The sequence below is a fragment of the Solanum stenotomum genome, chromosome 1 (genome assembly GCF_019186545.1).
Source record: "Solanum stenotomum isolate F172 chromosome 1, ASM1918654v1, whole genome shotgun sequence".
Classification (NCBI taxonomy): domain Eukaryota; kingdom Viridiplantae; phylum Streptophyta; class Magnoliopsida; order Solanales; family Solanaceae; genus Solanum; species Solanum stenotomum.
The window spans coordinates 3,851,649-3,875,730 of record NC_064282.1 but is presented as its reverse complement, the minus strand read 5'-3'; the positions used below and the strand labels follow the sequence as shown (position 1 = coordinate 3,875,730).

The following is a 24,082-nucleotide window of genomic DNA, read 5'->3' as shown; positions in this document are numbered from 1 at the left end:
TGATACTTACATCTTGGTCCTTCACTTAATAAGGCAATTAGCACATTTATCATGACTTGCGTTTTCACATAAAACGCCTGTCTTCACCCCTCTCTAGTCTTGTAACGAAATTAGAATTTTCACAATGAGGTTCAAAATATAAACAACCCCTTCCTAGCCCAGTGGCGGAATTAGAATTTTCACAATGAGATTCAAAGTATAAAAAAAATTTGAAACATAAAAAAGCTAAGAAGATTCAATATCTAATTTGGAGGAGTAAAAGTCAACTTCCAATTCAAATTAGAGAAATGCTGAGCTTTATCCTTGTTGGGAGGGAATCTTCTACAAGTCGCATTATTGATCGATGACCTGATTTTGAAAGCAGTCTTTATCCTTCCACTGACTTGGCTAGGCCCCTAATCCATAGCCCCATTTTGGTTGATTGCATATGACTATTCAATGTACTATTTTCCCCAAGAAATGTGCGTCTCATATCGCTTTGAAATGAAAAGTCAAAAACTAGTTTCCAATCGTCTAAGACAGGACTTGAAAGCAATTAACGAGCTTTACATTGCTATCTAGTTTCTTATGCAACACCTTTGTTTCTTCCAAGTTTTAGCATATGGATCAGCTCCATTTTTTCTTCTTTCCCCTGATGGCTCATGGCCACATGATTCCTACACTTGACATGGCTAAGCTCGTGGTTTCTCGTGGTGTTAAGGCCACCATAATCACCACTCCTCTCAATCAATCTGTTTTCTCTAAAGCTATTCAAAGAAACAAGCAAGAAGGAAATGAAATAGACATCCGTTTGATCAAATTCCAAGCTGTTGAAAATGGCTTGCCTGAAGGATGTGAGCGTCTTGATCTCATCCCTACTGATGAATTGCTAAACAACTTCACCATGGCTACAACTATGATGAAAGAACCATTCGAGCAGCTTCTTCAAGAATGCCGCCCCAGCTGTCTTGTTTCTGATATGTTCCTTCCTTGGACATATGACAGTGCAGCCAAATTTAACATTCCAAGATTGGTTTTTCATGGGACAAGCTACTTTGCACTTTGTGTCACTGATAGTGTCACACGTTATAAGCCTTTCATGAATGTATCCTCTGATTCTGATGCTTTTGTTATACCGAATTTGCCTCACCAAATCAAGCTGACCAGAACACAACTGACCCCATTCGATCGAATTGAGGAAGAGAAAGATATGTCCCCGATGATAAAAGAACTCAGGGAGTCCGGTTTAAAGGGCTACGGAGTTATCTTCAATAGCTTCTATGAGCTCGAACCAGATTATGTTGAATATTACACCAATGTTCTGAGTAGAAAAACCTGGGCTATTGGCCCACTCTCGTTGTGTAACAGGGACATTGAAGATAAAGCTGAAAGAGGGAAGAACTCCTCTATCGATAAGCATGAGTGCATGAAATGGCTTGATTCGAAGAAATCCAGTTCCATCGTTTACGTATGTTTTGGGAGTGTTGCCATTTTCACTGCTTCACAAATGGAAGAGCTTGCTATGGGAATTGAAGCTTCTGGACAAGAATTCATTTGGGTTGTAAGACCAGATAACGAAGAGTGCCTGCCTGAAGGATTCAAGGAAAGAACAAAAGAAAAAGGCTTAATAATAAGAGGATGGGCACCCCAACTGCTAATTCTTGATCACGAAGCTGTGGGAGCTTTTGTCACTCATTGTGGTTGGAATTCGACCCTTGAAGGAATATCAGCAGGGTTGCCAATGGTCACATGGCCCGTGTTTGGTGAGCAATTCTACAACGAAAAGTTGGTGATTGAGGTTTTGAGAACTGGGGTTGGCGTTGGTTCAGTACAATGGAAGAGAATAGATAGCGAGGGAGTGAAAAGAGAAGCAATAACCGAGGCAATAAAGAAAGTCCTTGTGGGTGAAGAAGCAGAAGGATTCAGAAGCAGAGCTAAAGCGTACACGAAAATGGCAAGGCAGGCAGTTGAAGAAGGAGGCTCATCTTACACTGGTTTGACTGATTTACTGCAAGATATAAGTGCATATATTTCCACAAGTAACTGAGTAAACCATTTATTCCTATAACTCCACTACTATATGTCTAAAAAAAGATGAGAGCAAATAAAGATAGCATGCGAGAAGTCTTACGTGTTACATATATTTATATTTAAGTGTACAACAAGTAGAAATATCTTCACACCAAATTAAACCATAAAATCTAATTTTGCCATTGCACAATAAACGCAGCAATGGAGTCTCGAGCGGTCAAACTCTTGAGTTTCCTTACAAATTATATTGCATTACGTAGAATATCGTTTAGGTTCTCATACTATCACAAGTTTGAGAACTAACCAATGGTAGTGTCGGGCACCTGGGTACCATCCTTATGGGGGACCCACCTTTTATCAAATGTTTGCTACACAGAGAGTTTAGACTCTGTACCATCTTTCTTGGATTTCGAGCTCACAAGCATCACGTTTATACTTACCAGCAGGTACTGGGGCAATATAATCCCTTGCTTCCCCTTCTCCCAATGATGCCACACTTGGTACAGTAGGAAGCCAAGGACAAAAGAATGGAAGAGTAAATATATATTATAATACAGCAGCATCATGGCTTGACATGAACAAACAATTCGCACTGGAACCCAAGTGTCAGTGGGTATTGTCAGTAGAGCGTTTTATTTGAAGAGCAGCTCTAACAACATTGCCCCTTGTGATAATCCCAACCTTCACATTTCAGCGAACAGGGCTTCATCAGAGATTACACGATGCTGACAAATTCAGTTAAAAAAAAGAAAAAAAAACAAGAAAAGAGAACGAGAGGGCAAATTACCAGTTTACCATCAACATCTACAACTGGTAGTCGACGGTATTTCGTTTGGAGCAATAACCTATAATCAGCAGAATATCTCATGAAGGCAACTTTACAGTTAAATTGCTGAATGAATAATACAGATTCTCATTAGGTGATAAGCAAGTGTATATTATAGTCAAGCAGCAGCAGAAAAAGATCAGTGAGAATTCTCTGCCTTACATAACAAGTTTCTTGCAGCCTTCCCAAATGGATAGGTATAAAACAGAAATAGGCATTAAAAAGAATTTGAAGGTTACCAAAAGCACTAGCTAATTGGAATCTTGTAACAGCTTATAATATAAATAAGCTGACCAAAAGCTTGTTTAATTACCTCGCAGCATCTTCAAGGTTGGTGTTTTCACAGACGGACAATGGACTCGGTGTCATGACATCACCAACAACTTTTCCATTAGTTTTGCTCAGTAGCTTTTGAACCTCATTGAATGTCTACAAAATCACAGAATCAAAGCAAGATACTTAACAAGATAAAGATGGAAACTAAACATAATTCATGGACTAAGAATTTCCTTGTCCACTACAAATGACATGTATTTAAAGTAATATCCAGAAAGCTCTTTTCAGTATTTTTTTTTCTTTGTTGAGAGAGAAAGAATTATCTTAGAATATTCTAATACGTGGGTGTAATCCTAATTCCACCCTCGAAATGAGAGCCAAACTCATAAGTGAACACTGGCTTGTAATATCTATCACTCGCCAAAAACTATATCCTAGCATGTTATCGAAATTTGGCATCCACTATTAGAACAAAAGACTATAACATACCTTCCAAGTACTATCAACATCAGGAAACAGATTTGTGTCAGCTTGGCCAGCTCCTGAGTAAGAACATGAAATATATATGAAAATAGAAGAAAGAGGAACTGAGGTGCAACTTCTACCAATGGAGGATAAATTATACTTTTAACAAGGGTTCAACAATTTAAGGAAGCATACAAAGAAACAGTAACCACACATTCATCAAAAGTCAAACTGGTTACTATATCTCTCTCACTCATCAGTCATTCGGGGAAACAGTTTATGCGCATAATTAAAAGCTAACCTAGATCTCAAAGTTCTCAAGTAGTCAAAGCAGATTTACTCACGAAATAGGAACCGTGCCTGATCTTTTTCCTGCTTCTCTTAGCCCTCCTCCTCTCCCTATTTCTCCTTTTCTTTTCTTATTTTCCTTCTTCATTTTTTTTTTTTGGCTTCTAAAGGCAGAAAACTCGATGTCCTATTGCTGGTAAAAGATTTATTGGATAAGGTATCCTGCCTGCGATTTTCATTCATATGTGAAGAGTGTTATATCTTTCAATTTTTTTCTTTAGTAAATTTGTCAGCTGAATTTGAAAGGTGTAGCTCAGCAAGACTACAAACAATGTTTTTTTTTTCAGATTCAACATCGACTACAAACAATATTGAATCTGAACCTCTATCATCATTAAGGCAGGTGTCAACTAATTTAAGAAAATGTCTGGCTGATGCATTTAATAAAGCACTACTGCAAAAGGACATTTTGATTACAAAAGCTTCCTGCTGTACCTTCTGGGAGCTATTTCTGAGCTATCTGTGGAATACTTGATCAATAAGGTAAATATTCTGTTCAAATAACGCTTCTATTTGTAGAAATTGTCAAGACAATAAAGAATTTTCATGTTACTTATACATTAGAGGCATATGCAATTGTACAGTAGAGTGCCCCAGAATACAGAGAAATCCGACAGCTTTGCTTCTTTAGCAACCAACCCTTGATGGTATTGCTTGATTATTATAGTCTCAAAGCACTACATAGGTATTACTCATCTCAGCCCCTTCCCCAGGGAATCTGTCCAGATTTTAGATTCCCCATTAAACAAGAAGAAGAGACCCTTGCTTGTTTAACGTTACGTGCCTCGTTAAAAATTCAGAAGTCACATATCAATCATGCAGTCTCAGCAGAATGTTATGTGACCTAACCAGAAATAGGGAAAAAGAGCATTCCTAGCATCCATTCCTTTGCCTGCTTGCCTCCGTTGATTAGACCTCCTGATCCTAGTCCTACTCCTTTTCCTTCATTCCTTATACTTAAGCATTCAGTTCCCTGGTAAAAGCTTGGTCTCAAAAGAGCATGAGAGAGTAGACTTAAGAAAAGCAGGCTTCTGGATTCCTAGCTCCTATTAAGACTCAATTTTTTTATTCATAATATTCAACAATTCATTCACAACTTTGACAGCTCTGTGAATAGAATAATGAAGTATAAATATCATCCTTGAGATTTTAAAAATGAGAACAATATGACATTGAGAAATTTACACATTCCATGTTAAGAACGCTGCCCCCATCATAGCTACTTTAATATTGCTCATGAGCATCACTCAGAAACATGCTTGGGACCAGAATACAGCATTTTGAGAAAAGTTCCCAGAAGAGTAATGAGGTTGCAAAAGTATAAATTTGTCCAGAAAACCTCAATCATACCTGATATAGAGTCAAGTGCCAGTAGGTCATAATCAGAAACAACGCCAACCTGCAACAATGTCGCACCTTCTGTCAGTGCATTTATAACTTGATCTAAAAGAGAGCATTTACAGAAAATAAAAATTAAAAAAAGAAGCAAGAGAGAGAATTTTCTTCTAAAAACAAAAAGATCAGGATAGCTGTCACATGCAAGACAAGTTGTCTAATATAAATGATGAGAGAAATCATACTACAACTACAATAAAAGACTCCTAAAGAATAATGGACCTACAGTAAAGCGTACCAACGTGGCTGAACCTTAATTCAAACTAGTTAGTATCACTCATATGGATCTTTCTACTCTAATTATGCTCTATACTCTGCATGGATTTCAAGAGAAGACATTTCTCGTTGCAATATTGTCGTATATGATTACATACTTCTTATGCATCGAAGCGCCAACGACCTTAATCTCAGCACAACTTGATCTCAGTGGATCAAGGCAGCAACAACACTCTGCCACTTACAAATACCCTGTTGTTTGCAAATAATTTTACCTGCAACTCAACCCGAAATTGTACTTCAAGGCGATCAAAACAACACTTACGTTACAATAACTTAGACAACAACATGTGCCCTTGGGGCTGGAGGTACCTGCTATGGGTCAGACAGCAGACGACAAGTGCTGAAGTGCATACATCACATCTCATCTGGACTCTTGACTTAGAGAAGTTTAGCTACAATCTAACCGCAAACCGCAGTAGCTTTACAGCATTGCCTCTTCAACCAAGCGCGATGACCAATTTATGTGAATCAACAGTGCCTCTCGTACTAGTTTAAATTACTACTGAGACACTGTTATCGGTAGGTAAAATTTTGCATGTCTCACCCAAAAAGATTTTTATTATAACATGGATATATTTCACCAAGCCCGGAAAAGAAAAGGATACATACCCCAACTCTTGCCTTCCTACCAATCCACCACAAAGCTTCTCTCTCCCAAGCCCAAACCCCGTCCTCTTCCAGCTATTGCAACTAGATATTTGTGAGCCTAACTAGTAAGACATATCTGAACTATTTTGATGATCGTAATAATATCCTGGTAGTTCCAATTAGTAGTAGGATTTCACATACCAGGAAAGCACCTGTTTAAAAGGAACTGGGGAGAAGCGGAGAGCCCAGGTCAGAACACTAAGGTGATAAATGAAGTGTCTTACAGAGGGGAGCCTCCAGAAATCTCTCACATTTTATCTAGGGATTAAGTTGCTTAAACAGTTTGAACAATACCAAAGTCAGATTAGAGAAGTCAACAGAACTCCCATTGGACTGGCCATATGGCATTTCTTGGATTGACTAATCAGAAGACTGCCCCCGCCCTCGGCTCATTGCTTCTTTAACAACATGGCTAACATGAAACTGCATGTTGCAAATTGTTAACATTCAGCTTACACTTGTCCCAGTGAAGAGGCCACCTGGCACAAGGTATCATCTCAATTGCAGGAATAAACTTCCCTCGCACCTCTTCATGTAAGAAGCCAAATGTGAAGATGATTTCCAAATGCCCCAAAATAAGGACATATAAAATAAGGCTTGGGACTTCCATGGTGGAGGTCTCAAGTTTGAAACCCCTTGCCAGCGAAAGCAAGGGGTTTGCCTTCTGGGTCGAGCTCGTCGCACCGGACTTGCCTAGTGCGGGTTACCTCTCCTATGTGGTTTGCGAGCTATTGCATAGGAGCGGGGTTTTACCCTATGCGCACCCAAAGGGTAGCGGCTGCGGGTTTCCCTTGTCATCAAAAAAAAAAAAAAAAAAAGAGGTAAAACCTTTCACATAATAGTGATCCCTTGCTAGTACTTTTCACCCACAAAGATCAGACTTTACTTTTTTGCAGAATATCTTAATGCAATCATGGAGCAAAATTGATATTCTCCCAGAGCTCATGGAATCAATTTACAAAACATTGCAACAAACATACATCTATTAAAATACTCATCATTCCACACATGGAAGATATAGACTATGTAAGCTATTAACATACATCTTTCCAAAAACCTATGGAAGTAAATTAAGAGGAATTACCAATTTCCAGTCATCATCAACTACAGGAAGCCCAGTAACTCTTTTTTCCACAAGCATCTCAAGGGCTGCAGATCAAATTGCAGAAATAAAGGAAAACAGAATTATGAGCATGTTTACAGTTAAAGTTATCAAAAAAATATTTTCCATATGTGTCTATAAACTTTAAAAACCAGGGAAGCAAATCCAGAAGTACCTTCACCAACTTTAGTTGTAGTTTTTACTACATGTAAATCTTCTTTCCTAGTCATAAAGTCACCAACTGAGTAATGTCCATCGCTTGGCTGAAAAGTCAAAAGTAACTCAATAGGTTGAGCAAATCACAAAATTGGAGAAAAATCTCCGACCAAAAAAACTAGCAAAATAAGGATGGGTTAACATCAAAGCAGTTCTTCTACCTCTATCCTGACCCCCCTCTCCTCCTACTCTTGACCATCTTTGTACACGTTGATGTGTAATGTGGCATGTTTCAATATTTGGTTAAATTTAGCTTGTTATATATCAATGAAAAAAATACAAAGTTCATACAAAAGCTAAACATATGGTGCAGCATACCAAATCATAGTATGAGTATTGAAAGCATTAATTATTGGAAATCAAGCTAGACATGTGATGTAGCATACTAAATCATACCATGTGAGTGTTGCACCAAGTGTTAATTATTGTTATTCACAGTACTCAAATACCTTAACACCATAGTTCTACTCAATCAACGGGAAACTCAGCCATGAATAATATCTAATATACTGTCAATTTATGTGGCACTATTGAAATTTCAAGATTCAAGGAATTTTGAGATTCAAACTTCTGAATTTGGACATAGAAGTTATAAGTTTCTTGAAATAAAATAAGTCCAATAAATTGCAAAGGTTAACTTAAAATATTTTAAAAGGCATACACCAAAAAATCTAATCAAGAAAAACTTGTTTCACTCTCAAAATTTAAATTCTGAAACATAGAACGATTAGTTTTCTTAGAGAAAAAACCTGCAAACCAGGTATGTAACAGAGAGGTAACTCAAGTTACTTGGATCGCTCGATTAAAAACAATTGGTTAATATTAACAATAAACGCGTCTGATATAATCTTGGCGACCAAAACGGAGACATTCTCTGGTAAATCTGAAACATAACTAAGAGAAAAAAAAAAAAACTTAACAACGAATAGTAAGACATCCACTTACAGACTGAGAATTTGAAGTAGAAGCAGCGGCATTAGCGGAGGTTGAAGGAAGAGACGCCGGAGGAAGAGATCGAGAAAGTTTCTGTTGAGATAAACATCGGCGAGATTTAGCAACGGATGGATCTCCTGAAAGTGGACGGGCCGAGCAAGAGAACGTGGTCGGAAAAAGGCGATAGTTAAGTACGCAAAACGGAGAAATTGAGTTGAAATTGAGAACGGACTCCATTGGAATTGAAGGATGAAAATGTTGGTATTGTTGCAGAGTCGTTGATCTGATTCATTCAAAGAGAAAATATTGCGCGGAAATCGTGTTTGGTAAGCCTCCTTAATTAATGTGAAGAAGGAAAAGAATCGTGAGGAAAGAAGAGTCACTGTTCGACAGCGGAATAAAAAGCGTTGCGTGTGAGAGTTCCCTTTACTTTTCTTATAACGCCGTGAGTCTGGGAGAGTGACCGTTACTCACAAACCGCCCAGGGAGGTCGGTGGGAATTAGGAGTAACATACCCATTCGCCTCGGGGCTTTGCCTAGGCAGGCTCTAGTAAAACGTCCTGATACTCAAGTATGGAACTTAGTTTGTAAGATTTGCGTACTAAGCGTTTGAATCTACGTTTTTAACACGCCTAACTGTGAACTACGTGGGACTTGATTTTTTTTTTGCTGAAAAGAGAAGGTACGTAGGCAGCTCTCCTAAAAAAGAGTGAAGTTCCGCCCGCCTTTGAAGGCTAGCTCCTGCTTCAGAGCTTCATCCCCACATCTCACATATTGGAAAAGAATGCTCGGGGCTCACCTTACACAAATTATGTGTTGAAATCTTTAATTAACATTGTTGACCCTCATAATTCTTGAATAAATGAATGGTACTTAATTATTTTTTAATCTATAGATATAAGAAGATTGAGAGCAGTATTTTAAAAGGCAGGGGTGTGAGGCGAGGCATAAGCCCCGAGACACAAGGCGTAAGTCCCACGGATCTACGAGGTATTGTCTCATATATATTCAATTTTATAGTTTTATTACTAATAAAAAAACAAAAGTAAATCTATAAAATGATTTATGATTTTTATTTGAGATAAGCATTAATAATCAATAATGAAGAAAAATGTATTATAATTACTATTTGAGAAATATCACTACACCAATAATAAAAATGTGATTTAAAGAAAATAAATAAATTAAAAGCGCCTGGGCGTACGTTTTTACACCAAGGACTTATGTTTTATGGATCTACATCTTTCATTTACACCTCAGAGCGTTTTTGGTACGCCCCCTCGAGACTCGCCCCAAAAACGTTTTTGAAAACACTGATTGAGAATAACTCAAATAACAAGTTGTAATATTGTATCTTTACTATTTAGTAACATAGTGAAGGTGGTTATATATTACATAACATTTTAAAAAAAAAATACGTAGCAAAATTTTATTTTTCACTTATCATTTGTCTTCGTGATTTTGTTATATATATCAAAATTATCATATTTTATTTAGTTATTTGAAAGTAATTTTATTTTTATTCATGGTAGAGTGATGTTCTTATTATAATACTAATAAGTTTTATTGATTATTTCTTTTGGGAAGTAAATTGTATAGTATGATTAAAAAAAAAATTGAAATAATGATTATTTTATTATTAGAAAGTTAAGGAATTAGATTATTTGGTTAGAAGTTTTATTTTATATAAGTTTCTTTAATCATGTTTGTAATTATTTCAAACTAGTGATTTATTTATATAAATTTATGTTATTGTATTATCATACCATATTGTAAATTAAATATTATCATACCAAATTTTTGTTTCATATTATACATGGTAATAAAAATGCAATGTTTTGGTAAGATGACTTTTGACTTAAAATTTTGAAGGGAAAAGGGTCAAAAATACCCCTTAACTTTGTTTTATTAGTTGACTATGCCCTTACCGTTAAAGTGAAGTTAGTTTTACCCCTACCATTACTAATTTCACCATATATACCCCTCATTTTATGGAAAGCCCCAAATCAACTTAAATTAACCCAAATCTTAAAAAATGACCCTTACCCATTTTTAAACCCATGCCTGACCCCTCTGACACTTAACCCAAGAGGTAATGTCTGAAGAGAAAGCAATCTAAAAAATCAACAAGAAACAAATACTCATTTGCAATTCCTCATTTGCCTGTAATTATTGAAAATGATGAACAAAGGGAAAATAGCGGAGATAAATAATTCCTCATTTGCTTGTAATTATTGAAAAGGATGAACAAAGGGAAAATAGGGGAGAAGAAGCAATAACTTCAGCCTTTGTTTTTCCATTTTTCCGACCAGCCTCTCATCTCCATGTTGTTGTCCAGCCACCAAACAACCACCCCTAAACAATCCCATTTTTTCCGTTTCCACAGCCACCATCACCCACTTTCCGGCCGGCGACCAAACCCATCTGAAACCAGCCTACTCCAACGGAAAAAATTTCGTAAACCACCTCACAACCAGACGCCAACTCCGGCGAACCATACCACCCTTTACTGCCTCTTTTCTCCAGCCAAAATGTCACCAAAAAACACCCAAATAGACCCCACTGGTCGACTTCCCTCAAACCATCTTCCTTCTCCAACCAGAAACTCATTCAACTCCAAACACACACAAAAAAACCCAAGATCTGTCCATAATATTTTTCGAGGAGCAATTATTTTGATTTCATCCAAAAGTTGTAATCTTTTTCATATATAAGCATTATTAGATTGAAGAGAAAATTGAAAGGGGGAAAAATGGGTGGATCTTTGATAAGTTCGGGCATTTTGGTAGTGGTGGGTTCTTTTTACATTGCTACACTTTTTGGTGAAAACCTATCTCTCTATATTCATCAAGAACATCAACAAAGTGAAAATCTCACCGTTGATTCCAACCCCATTTCTTCAAATGTATGCACAAGTTGTTGAGAGAGAATGAGAAGTTAGGGGTTTGTTGTTATTTGCCATTTAGTATTGTGGGTCGGATTTGGATAAGGGTTAAAATAGATAATTCGGTAATTTCAGTTGAAATTGGGCTAATTTAAGTTGATTTGGGGCTTTCCGTCAAATGAGGGGTATATATGGTGAAATTAGTAACAGTAGGGGCAAAATTAACTTCACTTTAACGGTAAGGGCATAGTCAATTAATAAAACAAAGTTGAGGGGTATTTTTGATCCTTTGCCCAATTTTAAAATATACTTTAAATCTGTGCTTCAAGAGAAAAAAAAAATTCAAACTTAATTCTCATATCAAGACATATATTCTGTTACTATACATAATTATTTGCATATTCTAAAAATCTGGTCAAACATCATAACCAAAATAAATTTTTTTAAAGAAGAGTAAAGTAAATCTAATTTATGAGATGTTTGTTCAAAAATGCATAATATCAAGACATATATTCTGTTACTATACATAAATATTTGTATATTTTAAAAATCTGGTCAAACATCATAACCAAAATAAATATTTTTAAAGAATAGTAAAGTAAATCTAATTTATGAGATGTTTGTTCAAAAATGCATAATATCTCTTCCAAAGGTGAATTAGTGAAGCAGTAGACTGTAGATAGTCCAGTTCCTATAGATCTGGTCAGCGAAAATTTATAATTGGAGATCGACAAACTTAATTTTTTTTAAAAAGTAGTAGAAAATATTTATACCTTCAATTTTACATTCCTTCAACTTGAACAAATTATTCTCATTAATTTTATAAATATTTATCTATCCTCACATTATTAACTTTTACCTTTATTTTCACTTTTAAAATTTTATGATTTTTTTTTGTTTTAAAATTCGTATGAAAAAATTCTATTGAAAAAGAAATATTATTTTTAGGTTAAAAAAAGTGAAAAATACTAGTGCATATGTTGATACGAATGCTGAAATAAGCATACATAAAAGATAAAACCAATTTACTAATAGTAATAGTCAAAACTCTAATATATTTTTTAAAAGTAAAAATAGCATGTAAAAAATAACTTTATAAATATATTTGAATGTAGAAGTTATACAAATAATTAGTGAAAATAGAGGTACATTTTGTAGCAGATTTCTAAAATTTATCTATTTATAATGCAAGTGAATTTTATGTTATAATTTAGAAAAGTATTTCATTACAGACAATCAATAAAAAACAAGAAAAAAATAAAATCTAAATACATATATATTCTTACTGAATGCATGTAATGTTAATACATAATATGTCTTGCTTTGATCTTTTTCTATAAATGATTTATTAGTTTATGTGTTTTTTTCATTGCTTTGGCTGTTTACTTCTATTAATAAAAAAAAAAGTGTATATTATTTATTATTATTTAGGATAAGAATGAATCATGGATATAGAGTAGAATCTATAATAGGAAATAAGTAGATTGATTTTTTTAATTACTTGGAGCTACTGTGTCTTGCTTGGATCGTTTTCTATAAATGATTTATTGGTTTATATTATTTTTCATTGTTTTGGTTGTTTACCTCAATTAATAAAAAAAAGTGTATATAATTCAAGATAAGAATGAATCATGAATATAAAGTAGAATCCATATTAAGAATTGAGTAGATTAATTTTTTTTATTACTTGGACTCTTGGAGTCTTTAAGTAAATTATGAAAAAAATTTAATTACGAAAAGTTGGAGATTCTTATTTTATGACAATAAAATTATTTAAGGTTGTGTTTCTCCTTCTACTAAATCATGTTAGTATCCTTGTTTTAAGAACGAGGACAAATTTACCTCAATTTTAAATAATTGACCTTTTAAAAATAATTTATTTAATTTTAAAAAAAATCAATTTTGAAGTTTTAAATTTAGGTACATAATTTAAATAGGATAGAGATAATAACCAACTTTTTTAAAAAAAAAAAACAATTTCTAAATATTACAAAGATAATTGAATAATTATTTTGTCCGATGTGAAATTTGTTTAAAATTGATAAAAAAAAAACTAATAATATTTTGTTTTTGACAAAAATATGATTAATCACAATATTGTTGTGTTTTTTTTTTAGATGCACCATTTATAGGAGTAGAGTAAACTATTTCGTGAAAATAAGAGAAAAGTTTTAATTCATTTTCATTATCATTATATGTAGGGGTGTCAATAGTATGGTTCGGTCATTTTTTTAGAAATTATATCATCTCAATTTTTTCTTGTTATTTTATAATATATATATATATATATAACAGAAATTAGATTTTTTAAAACCATTCCAATCATATTGGTTTCTCTTCAGTATCGGTATGGTTCAGTTATTTTCTATCCCTTTTCGGCCTACGTGGCACTATCCTTTAAAAAATTGTCAACACACGCTGGGCCCACAAGATAGTGCCACATAAGCCGAAAAGGGGTAGAAAATTATATATAAAATAAGTTCAGGGGGGTAATAGGACCTTAGTAAAGGTTAAGTGTGTCTCAGGGATTTTGGGAATAGGTTGGGGGGTATTTATGCATTTTCCCGTTTGTTTAATAAAGTATCTATAATAGTATCTTGTAATTTTAAACTTACTTAAATAAAGGTTAATTATAAAGCAAAAATCCAAAGTTGTCTAGTCACTAGCGGCCTAGGAGCTAGGTTATATTTATATTTGAAAATTATTATAAAATATATTTATATATTAAATTTAACATATTATTAATATATAAATTATTCGGTTCGGTTCGAAATTATTTTGATTTTTTTTCTAAAGTAAAAAGACCATCCCAATTGTTCGGAATGGTTATACACTTAAATAAAAGCCAACGATTCTATTGAAAAAATAGTATAAATCGCTTCGATTCATTTAGATTCAATCGATTTTTCATATTCTTTTGACAGTTCTAGTTGCAATATGTGCATACCAAACCAAAAGCATTTTAGTTGACCATCTCTCAAACTTTTTATTTTTTATGGTGGTTTTAGTTAGATTTGAGTCCTTCATATGTTTATTATTTTTCTATAAATAAGTCATACTATATAATTCAAATAAGAAAAATATCAATACATAATATTTAATTTGTTTCTAAGTCCAAAATTAAATAAATATAGTCAAATTACTATTCTTAAATATACTAATCAGATTACTATTATTAAATATTTAAAATATAGTGAATGATTATTTTGTATATTATAGAGTGTTCTAATAAAGGATAAAAATTCAAATCAACATTTCTAAGGTCAATTTGATTTTTTTTTTATTGTTTTTCTTATTCTATTTGTTTCGAGAATATTAAGAAATTACATAATTGAGTGATTATTCTGCTGATTATTATATAACAAGAACACTTATGATGTTGAGGCGTTGTCACCAAACACAAATACACGATTTGATGATGACTCTTTTGATTCCGTCTTTTTATCATTTCAGAAGGATACCTTTTTATATATACAGGGTACGTTTAATTCACTATTTAATTTTGTTCCTTCTTTTTGCATGTTAGAAGTGCATAAGTCGCCGACGCTGAAGTTCGGTCGGCCTCGCTTTAGAGGTCGCCGGGCTGCGAAGGGTTATGAGGGCAAAATCAATTTTTTTTTATTTATGTCTAAACGTGATATCAATATTAATTTTCACTTAGAGTTACAACACCGATTGGGGTATTTTTTTTTAAACCCACCCTTCTTTGTATCGAAGAAGACTCGTTGATATTCATATCTTAATTCTTATTCATTAGTTTAATTTTTTTTTTAATAGAACAAATTTTCCTCATCTTAAGGTTTCTATGTTTGTTGAGTGTATAGAATAATCCTAATCGGACCAACATGAGTTGTGGAGCACTGGTGACAGTGCTTCACCCTTAACCAAAGGTCTCATGTTCGAGCCCTAGATATGGAGAAAATCTGTTGGGAGCGCCACCCCCAAAAGGACCCTGCAGAACACGATCTGAATTTAATCGGAGCATCGAACATCGGGTGGGAAACCGAAAAAGAAAAAAATCCTAATCGGAATTTCTCTAACAATCTCACTCACACAAAAATAATTTTCTAATGTTTAACTAATCGACTATTTTAGATTTTATGATTTATTTAATTTAAAAGTTACTTTTGTCAATAGTATAACAATAATTTTTGGTTATACTATGAAATAAAATAGAGGAAGTTGAATGAGTCGCTCATGTAGCCAATAAGAAATCTCCTTATCGCAACTGCCAGCTAACAGTGGGGATTTCATCGGACCACGTCAAGTGGGACCCACTTCCCTCCTAATCGAACGGCGTATATTTTGCTCCGTAAATTATCTTAGGGCTTTGCTTACACACAAAAATCCCAAACCCATTTTAACTTGTATAAGGAAAAAAAAACCCTTCCCAAATTATTCCTTCTGCAATTGTGCAGTTTAAAGCTGCCCTATATTTTTCCCCTATCTTTTTCTCCTACACAAACCCTTTCCTCTTTTCGGCGTTGCCGGCGGCGATCCTTTGTCTCGTCGGATCTCCGACCTATCCACCTTCCCTCTCCTCTCTTTATCATCTATCCTACTAAAAAATCGAAAAAAGCGAAAAACATAATCTATCGGAAAAACATCAAAATTTCTAGGGTTTCAGTATATCTTCTACTTCTATCAATTTCGAGTTCGATAGACGTCGGCTTTTTGAATTTATTTATATTGTGAGATTTTGTATCTGCGAATAAAAAGAGGAGAGGGAAGTCAAAAAAAAAATCACAAAAAAATCTGAAAAAAGAAAATTATTTTGGTTTTTGTGTTGAATTTTGATGGCGCAGGTTCAGGTGCAGCCACAGGGTGCGAATGCTGGTGGTGTGAACCAGTTTGTGACGTCTCTGTACGTGGGTGACCTTGATGTCAATGTGACCGATTCACAGCTGTATGATCTATTCAATCAGCTAGGACAAGTTGTTTCGGTTAGGGTTTGCAGGGATTTGACTACCCAGAGGTCGCTCGGTTATGGTTATGTCAATTATGGGAACCCGCAAGATGGTTTGTTTTCGCTTTTGACTTGACTTTACTCGCGCTTTGTTTTGAAACTGAATTGTCTAATTTCGTAAATGCAATAAATACTGTATTGATAGTTGTCTAAATGGAGCTACTTGTATTCATTATGGCCTACAGCAACTAGTTTGTCATTGAAACATACTCCCTCTGTTTAAAAAAAAATGATCTAGTTTGGCTTGGAACAGAGTTTAAGAAAAGAAAGAAGACTTTTAATCTTGTGGTTCTAAATTAAAGTTATGTCAAATATACCAAAATGCCCTTTAATCTTGTGGCCTTAAACATGCCACGTGGAAATTTGAAGTTAACGTGTTGCCAAAAAAGGAAATGGGTCATTATTTTTGAAACAAACTAAAAATGAAACAACTAGGTCATTTTTTTTTAAACGGAGGGTGGAGGGTGTAATTGTTATCATTGTTGTTTTTTGGTGTTCCTTGTATGCTCAGAAATTTGAACTAATAATTGCCACAATTGGTTTGCTGGCCTGCATTGAACTAATAATTGCCACAACTGGAGTTGATAATGAAAATTTAAATCATCTTTTTAAATATCTTTTGAGGTTACATTGAGGAGCCTAGTATTCACATGATATTATTCTCCTGTGTTTTGTGGTCTAGATGATCTAAGTTGTGAATTTCTCAGCTAGGTGTTAATTTTCTTTTGGGTAAGTGCAAGCTGTTGTATTATGTGGGAGAAAGATGGTCTCTTTTTTGTGATTTTTGGGAGGGGTACTTTTCTTTTTGAAACTGGTAACATAGGGGTTCTTTAATTTTTTTTCTAAAGGTAACTTTCTCCATATATCAACAGTTGGCCTCTTCAGTAAGAATTTTTTTGTTGTATGTGTGTGATGACTTATAGAACACTATTTGGGAAAATAAGCTGCGAGTATCCTATTGTATTGCAACTGCAATTGTGCTGCTTGCAGTGACTCTTTTGGATTAGCAACCTAGAATATATCAGTTAGACAAATGAGAAAGTTACAACTTGCTGTTTTTTTCAACCCTTTTCTGTAAGATGGAAGTGTGAATCCTTGATATTTAATATCCTGTAGTCGTAGAGCTTTTTTCTTATTTGAGTACGACTGGACTAATTTCCAGTTTGACCTTACCACTTAATTTTGTGTTGGAGCACGCTTGAGTGCCTGACTGTTCAGTTATTTGATAAGTATGTACATGTGTGTGTCTGTTCCTGAGCTGATATTCCTTGTGTTGTGGCAAGTTTGTGCACATATTATGCTATCATGTCCATCACAATTTTCCAAGTGGAATGAAGGTACCTTTTAATCACCAAATCAGTCTCTTATAGTATTCTGCCTATGCATCTGTTAGTCGTCAGTTTTTTCGTGTCCAAAGCACTACAAAATGTTAGTCAGCTTCACTAATAGACTAAAAAAGACGACCATCACCAGTAGTGGCAAGGAAAAAAAAGAATGCTTTAGCAAATCATCCCTCCCGCTCACTTTTAGGTTTTTTATTGTGTTTCTTCAACACATTTACCCTATTTTTTGTTTGGTGTCTTATTGACAATTTTAACAATTGTATTCGTAACAGCTGCAAGGGCTTTGGAAGTGCTAAACTTTACTCCTCTCAGTGGAAAGCCCATCAGGATAATGTACTCAAACCGGGACCCAACTGTTCGAAGAAGTGGCACTGCAAACATATTTATTAAGGTCTTTTTATGGAATCTGTAGAGATATTGTCTTGTTTGATGGATTGGAAGCTTTTTTGCCATATTCTCAACCTACTTCCTTTGCTGTTTGTTTTGTTAGAATTTGGACAAGGCAATTGACCACAAAGCACTACATGATACATTTTCTGCATTTGGAAATATCCTGTCTTGTAAGGTAGCTGTGGATTCATCAGGTCAGTCCAAGGGGTATGGGTTTGTGCAGTATGACGGTGAGGATGCTGCCCAAAAAGCTATTGAGAAACTGAATGGTATGCTGCTGAATGACAAGCAAGTATATGTTGGACCCTTCGTTCGTAAGCAAGAAAGAGATAGCGCTGTAGATAAGACAAGATTTACCAATGTCTTTGTGAAAAATTTATCTGAAGCAACATTAGAAGAAGATCTCAAGAAAGCCTTTGGTGAATTTGGTGCCATTACTAGCATTGCAATTATGAAGGATGAAGATGGAAAATCTAGGTCCTTTGGATTTATTAACTTTGAAAATGCTGAAGATGCTGCGAGAGCAGTTGAAGCTTTGAATGGTCACAAATTTGATAACAAAGAATGGTTTGTAGGAAGAGCTCAGAAGAAATCAGAGAGGGAAATGGAATTGAAAAATCGATATGAGCAAAGTGCCAAGGAGGCAGTTGATAAATCACAAGGTTTGAATCTATACATAAAAAATTTAGATGACAGCATTAGTGATGACAAGCTCAAGGAAATGTTCTCTACATATGGCACAATCACTTCATGCAAGGTAAGTTGCCTTTTCTGTTTTTCAAATTTTAAATAAATCTCCAGTTCTCCAATTTGATTGGAAATATATATATATATTTTTTTTGAAAATTGTAAAGTTGTATTCATCAACAATGAGGGTATACTGGCAATGTAGAGTTTTTTTTTGACATTTGCTGTTTATTCAAATAGGTTATGAGAGATCCTAGTGGAGTAAGCAAAGGATCAGGATTTGTTGCATTCTCATCTCCCGAAGAGGCTTCAAGAGCGGTGTGTTAGTTTAACTCTTTTAATTCAGCAGGTAAAAGTCAACTGAACACGGGCGAGGTAGAGCTTTAACTTTTAATTCTTTCCTTTGCAGCTTGCAGAGATGAATGGAAAGATGATTGTTAGCAAACCTCTGTATGTTGCCCTTGCGCAACGCAAGGAAGAGAGAAGAGCAAGGTTACAGGTATTTCTATTCATCTTTCTTTGGGCTTAAAGAATTGAAAAAAAAGTGCATGTAGTTTGTCTCTGTTCAATGCTATCTCTTTCTGAATTTGTTATCTGATTTTGCAAGAGAGCCTTTGCTTATTTGTTGACTTTGTCAACTTCTGACTGAATTAGTAACCAAATCTTTTACCATCTTAAGATTTGTTTTTGTTTAATAATCCATTGAATTTCTTTTGAGTCTTTCACAACTGAGCAAAGAAAACCAAAAGGAGAGAAAGCCTTTGGGGCGTTGTTACAGCTGGTGTCCTGAAGGACCAAAAGTGTCATTTAAAAAAAAAAGAGATGATAAATTGATGTTGAATTCAAATCTTTTTATTTTGTAGCTATTCTAACCTCCCATATATCACCGTAGTGACAATAGGTTATCTTGCCTCTTTTGAATATAAGCTCTGCTCCATGCTTGCTAGATATATCGATTTAGTAGGCATTTACCAACTTATCTTATTTACTCATAGTCCCTTACATGGTGATACTAATACATATTATTTTTCTTTGTTTGAAAATGTAGGCTCAGTTTTCTCAGATGCGTCCAATTGGAATGGCATCTACAGTTGCACCTAGAATGCCTATGTATCCTCCTGGCGGTCCTGGTCTAGGTCAACAAATATTCTACGGCCAGCCACAACCAGCCATGCTTCCCCCACAAGTAATAAATCGTTGTGGATATCTGGTTTAAATGCTCTCGTAACTTAGAACCTTTTGAATCTTGCATGTCTCATTTTCTGATGTTGATGAGCGCTTCTCAATTGTTTTGCTAACTAACAAGTAGTCTCAGATCTCAACCACATCCATCAGACAAGGTGCCAACTTCAAATACAGAAAAGACAATGTAGGACATAACATCTGAGACTACAAACAAGTAGTCTCAGATGTTATGTCCTAGATTGTCTTTTCTGTATTTGAAGTTGGCACCTTGTCTGATGGATGTGGTTGAGATTAGAGGATACGAGTTTAACATTCCTCATTTTATAATGAGAGCTCTCAAGCTCCTCTATAAATTTTTCTGAAGCATGCGAGATATATTTTTTGATATGTTTTGTGTCATGCTGATACTTGACTCTCTACTCTGCTAACATATTTTCTGACGTTGTTTGAATATTCCTTGCTATCACTGAAAAGTTTTAATGTGAGTAGGAGGCTTATTAGACGGAGAGTATTGATGAGTTGCTGATGCCTTGTCCTGTGATTACAACTCAATTGTTTTAGAGGGTGATCTAAAAAGAGTAGGAAGTTAAAGATGAAGAGAGAACATTTCTAATAAATGATAGAAAGAAAGAAAATATTATTCTTTTGTTCATTTATCTTGTACTCAAATCGCATTTAAATATTGTCTGGCTTTGAGTTAATGAGGATTCGTATGATCAACTGGAACCATATACCCGAGCTAATTTGGAATTAGAGGTGTTGCTGATAAAATTGAATTGTGCTCATCTACTTTTTTTTTACTTGCCAGGCTGGTTTTGGATATCAGCAGCAACTTGTACCTGGAATGAGGCCTGGTGGGGGGCCTATGCCGAATTTCTTTATGCCCATGGTTCAGCAAGGGCAGCAAGGTCAACGTCCGGGTGGCCGACGTGGAGGTGCTGTTCCATTGCAGCAAGGACAGCAGCCAGTTCCGCTGATGCAGCAACAGGTTTGTGGCAAATTTGGTTGTCATTTGTATGGTGTGTTTATAGAAGTGCTCAGAGTTTGATTTCATGTCAGATGTTTCCGAGGGGGCGTGGATATCGATATCCTCCAGGACGTGGCCTTCCTGATGTTGGCTTTCCAGGAGTAGGTGGTGGCATGTTCTCTGTCCCATATGATATGGGTGGCATGCCTGTGCGTGATGCAGGAATTGCCCAACCAATTCCGGTAGGGGCTTTGGCTACTGCTCTGGCTAATGCTTCTCCAACAGAGCAAAGGACGGTATGATTCTCCTTCTATAAGAGCTAAAGCTGATTTCCATGAACATTGAAGGAATTGTCCTTTTCTGTTTTCCTGTTTCATCACCATAGTTTTTAGCTCGAGTTTCCTGCCTAAAGAGATAAATTTATAAAGGCTTCTTGGTCGAAAATAAAATTTGAAAGGTGTAGGGAAACAAAGAAAAGTTGCATCTTTCGACTATTTTCTTGAGGATGGTAACATGTTATATTCATCAGCGCCCGAATCAGGGCTGATATCTAATATATACGAGTACAAACCCCAGTAATTCTTACAAGGAAGCAAAAGATCTTTCAATGATGTTGCATCATCTACAAATTGTTCTTTACACCAAAAATAAAAAAGAGAAATGTATGTTCTCTTGGTTATCAAAAAAAAAAAGAAATGCATGTTCTCATGATTTTCTGGGTTGGGCTGCTCTTGCCTCCAAATTATCTTGCATTCATCCCCTTCAATATTTCCCATCAAATGCAAGCTGGAACAATCTTCCACCATTCCTTGTGACATGTTCTCCCCCTCATACTGTTCCATCTGCATGTCAGGCCAAAAGTGTCCTTAGGCATCACCCAAGTAGTTAATACTGTTCCATCTGTATGTCAGGTCAAAAGTGTCCTTAGGCATCACCCAAGTAGTTTCAACTAACTCTACAAAAAGTTGCCAGAGATGTCTACTAATAAAGGTTTTCTTATTACTAGCCATGAAAAACTGAACTTTGAGTGGTGCTGGACTGCCCTGTAGATGATAGATAGTTGTATGCTGCTCCGACTGTGAATTTGGAGTGGTTGCTCCATTTGACAACACTGCAAGTAAAGCCTTCTAGAATCAGTGATTCTGTTAACTTCCCAGTCATTGAGAAGCCTTCTGAAGGATAAGTTCCAACCCTTAGAGCTCCATTGTTCTTCTATTGTGGCATTAGGTGAAGGTGAGAGGAAAAATAAATCAGGGAAAAGGGCTTTCAGTGCTTCGTGACCAAGCTAGAAATCATTCCAGAATGAAGTTCTCCCATTTCTCATCTCAAAACCCGTGTTTGTTACAATTTTCTCCCAGAGATGCCTTACGGATTCCAAATGTCTATTCTATTGTGATGTTCTGACTAGTTTGGTACTCCAGTGTTCCAATTGCTCACCCATGTAACTGATGACCCGTCTCTGTAAAGCTTGCTTCTTGATGTTGCATCTCCAAAGCCATTTCATTAAGTCTCTTGTTATGTAGTATTAGATTACTGATGTCTTACCTCCAACTCTCTTGCTGGAAATGAGAGTTCCATTTAACAAGATGAAGTCTTTATGTCTCCCTGCTGTCCTCCCAAACTAAATTCCTCCACTGATCAATTCTTACCCTTTTTGCTTTGACTGGAATAGGAACTAAGAACATGATGTATGTGGGGAGGGAGTCCAGGACAATGTTCACCAAAATGACCCCTTTCCCCTATAGATAAATTCTGAGCTTTCCTCTTGGCAATTTCCTTTCACATTTATCAAGTACCCTCTCGCAAATGTCTGCACCTTAGCTCTTAGCTCCAAGGAGTAATCCCAAATACTTTTTTGGTAGTGATCCTACTTCACAACCCAAAATGCCAGCTAGAATTGGACTATTTAGAACTTCTGGGATTGGAAACATCAAGCTCTTCCTCCAATTAACCTTTTTACATATCCGAACTTATTTTTCCTATTAAACTGAAATAGTTTCAAGTGTTTGATAAATTCAAGTTAAGCATGTCAATGCAGTTTTGGTTCTACTTGTAGATAGGTTGGTTCCTATAAACTATGGGGCGAAGGTATTATGCTGGTCTTTCATTTTTTCTTTAATTGTTCTCCCTTTATTTTCCTTTTGGTTCACCTGAAGAGTATGGACTTGAGAAATGCCAAAGTTTAATTGCCAAATGCATACTAATAATACTAGATCATTCCAAATTTGACAAGACATTTATGTCTACCAAGCAACACAGATAGTCAATTCAACCATTCTCTCAAATTATGTAATGTAAAGCCAACCTAAGTTCTACTAAAAGCAGTGGAGGGAGGATCTTGTTAAATACTATCAAAGACATTCTTTTTTTTTTACAGCACTTTACTTTAGAAAAATGATGTCAGATTTCTGGATGAATTTTCCTGATGCTACCTTTTCTCTCTCCCCCTTTTTTTTTAAATAAACCTATAAAGAAGAGGTGTATCCAGTCCTATGTAACTTGTTCTTAACGTCTAAATGCCAACAGAAAAATATAGATGTTAAAAGTTGAAACTGTTGAGTGTTGATCATGCTTTACTTTCCCCTTCGGATAATTGCTGTGGTTTGTCTGCAGATGCTAGGTGAAAATCTGTACCCCTTGGTCGAACAGCTTGAACCAGAAACAGCAGCGAAGGTAACTGGCATGCTTTTGGAGATGGACCAGACAGAGGTATTGCACTTGCTTGAGTCTCCTGAGGCTCTGAAAGCCAAGGTTGCAGAGGCGATGGACGTTCTGAGGAATGTTCCTCAGCAGCAGGCCAGTAATGCTGCTGATCAGTTGGCTTCATTGTCACTGAATGATGGTCTGGTTTCTTGAGTTCTGACGATATCCAATGTTTGTCGCCATCAATTATTTGTTCGTTTCTAGTGTGCTTTTAATTCTGGATTTTCTTCACCCAGAAAATCTGACTTCTCTTAAAAGACATTCTTAGACTCAAGTGTTTGACTATCAGATATTGTTGGGTTGCATTTTGGTTCAGTTTGGAATTTGTTGGACATCCAACTTGGTTTATCAGAACCTTTGCGCTGGTATTTTTTATTTATGGATTTTCTTGTTTATTTTGGATTATTTATTTGGCTGTGTTTGTTTGATAACTTCTTTCATTACAACGTCCTCAGTGTG

The 24,082-nt window shown here is 35.4% G+C and overlaps 3 protein-coding genes across 3 annotated transcripts; 2 read left to right on the top strand and 1 right to left on the bottom strand.

Moving 5' to 3' along the window:
* Positions 1-480: 480 nt before the first annotated feature.
* On the top strand, positions 481-2,085 carry LOC125861200 (scopoletin glucosyltransferase-like). Its single transcript, XM_049541148.1, has one exon. It carries the CDS (start codon positions 602-604, stop codon positions 2,024-2,026), a length of 1,425 nt encoding a protein of 474 aa, XP_049397105.1. The 5' UTR covers positions 481-601; the 3' UTR covers positions 2,027-2,085.
* A 13-nt stretch (positions 2,086-2,098) lies between these two features.
* LOC125861219 (CBS domain-containing protein CBSX1, chloroplastic-like) lies at positions 2,099-8,899 on the bottom strand. Its single transcript, XM_049541167.1, has 8 exons — positions 8,511-8,899; positions 7,525-7,612; positions 7,332-7,396; positions 5,276-5,324; positions 3,602-3,654; positions 3,150-3,265; positions 2,798-2,855; positions 2,099-2,691 (listed from the first exon to the last, which is right to left on the bottom strand). The coding sequence occupies exons 1-8, from the start codon at positions 8,733-8,735 to the stop codon at positions 2,617-2,619; spliced, it is 729 nt and encodes a 242-aa protein (XP_049397124.1). The 5' UTR covers positions 8,736-8,899; the 3' UTR covers positions 2,099-2,616.
* A 6,831-nt stretch (positions 8,900-15,730) lies between these two features.
* On the top strand, positions 15,731-24,000 carry LOC125853493 (polyadenylate-binding protein 8-like). Its single transcript, XM_049533189.1, has 9 exons — positions 15,731-16,401; positions 17,964-18,082; positions 18,182-18,838; positions 19,009-19,086; positions 19,178-19,267; positions 19,817-19,954; positions 20,762-20,941; positions 21,013-21,216; positions 23,534-24,000. The coding sequence occupies exons 1-9, from the start codon at positions 16,179-16,181 to the stop codon at positions 23,774-23,776; spliced, it is 1,932 nt and encodes a 643-aa protein (XP_049389146.1). The 5' UTR covers positions 15,731-16,178; the 3' UTR covers positions 23,777-24,000.
* Positions 24,001-24,082: the final 82 nt, after the last annotated feature.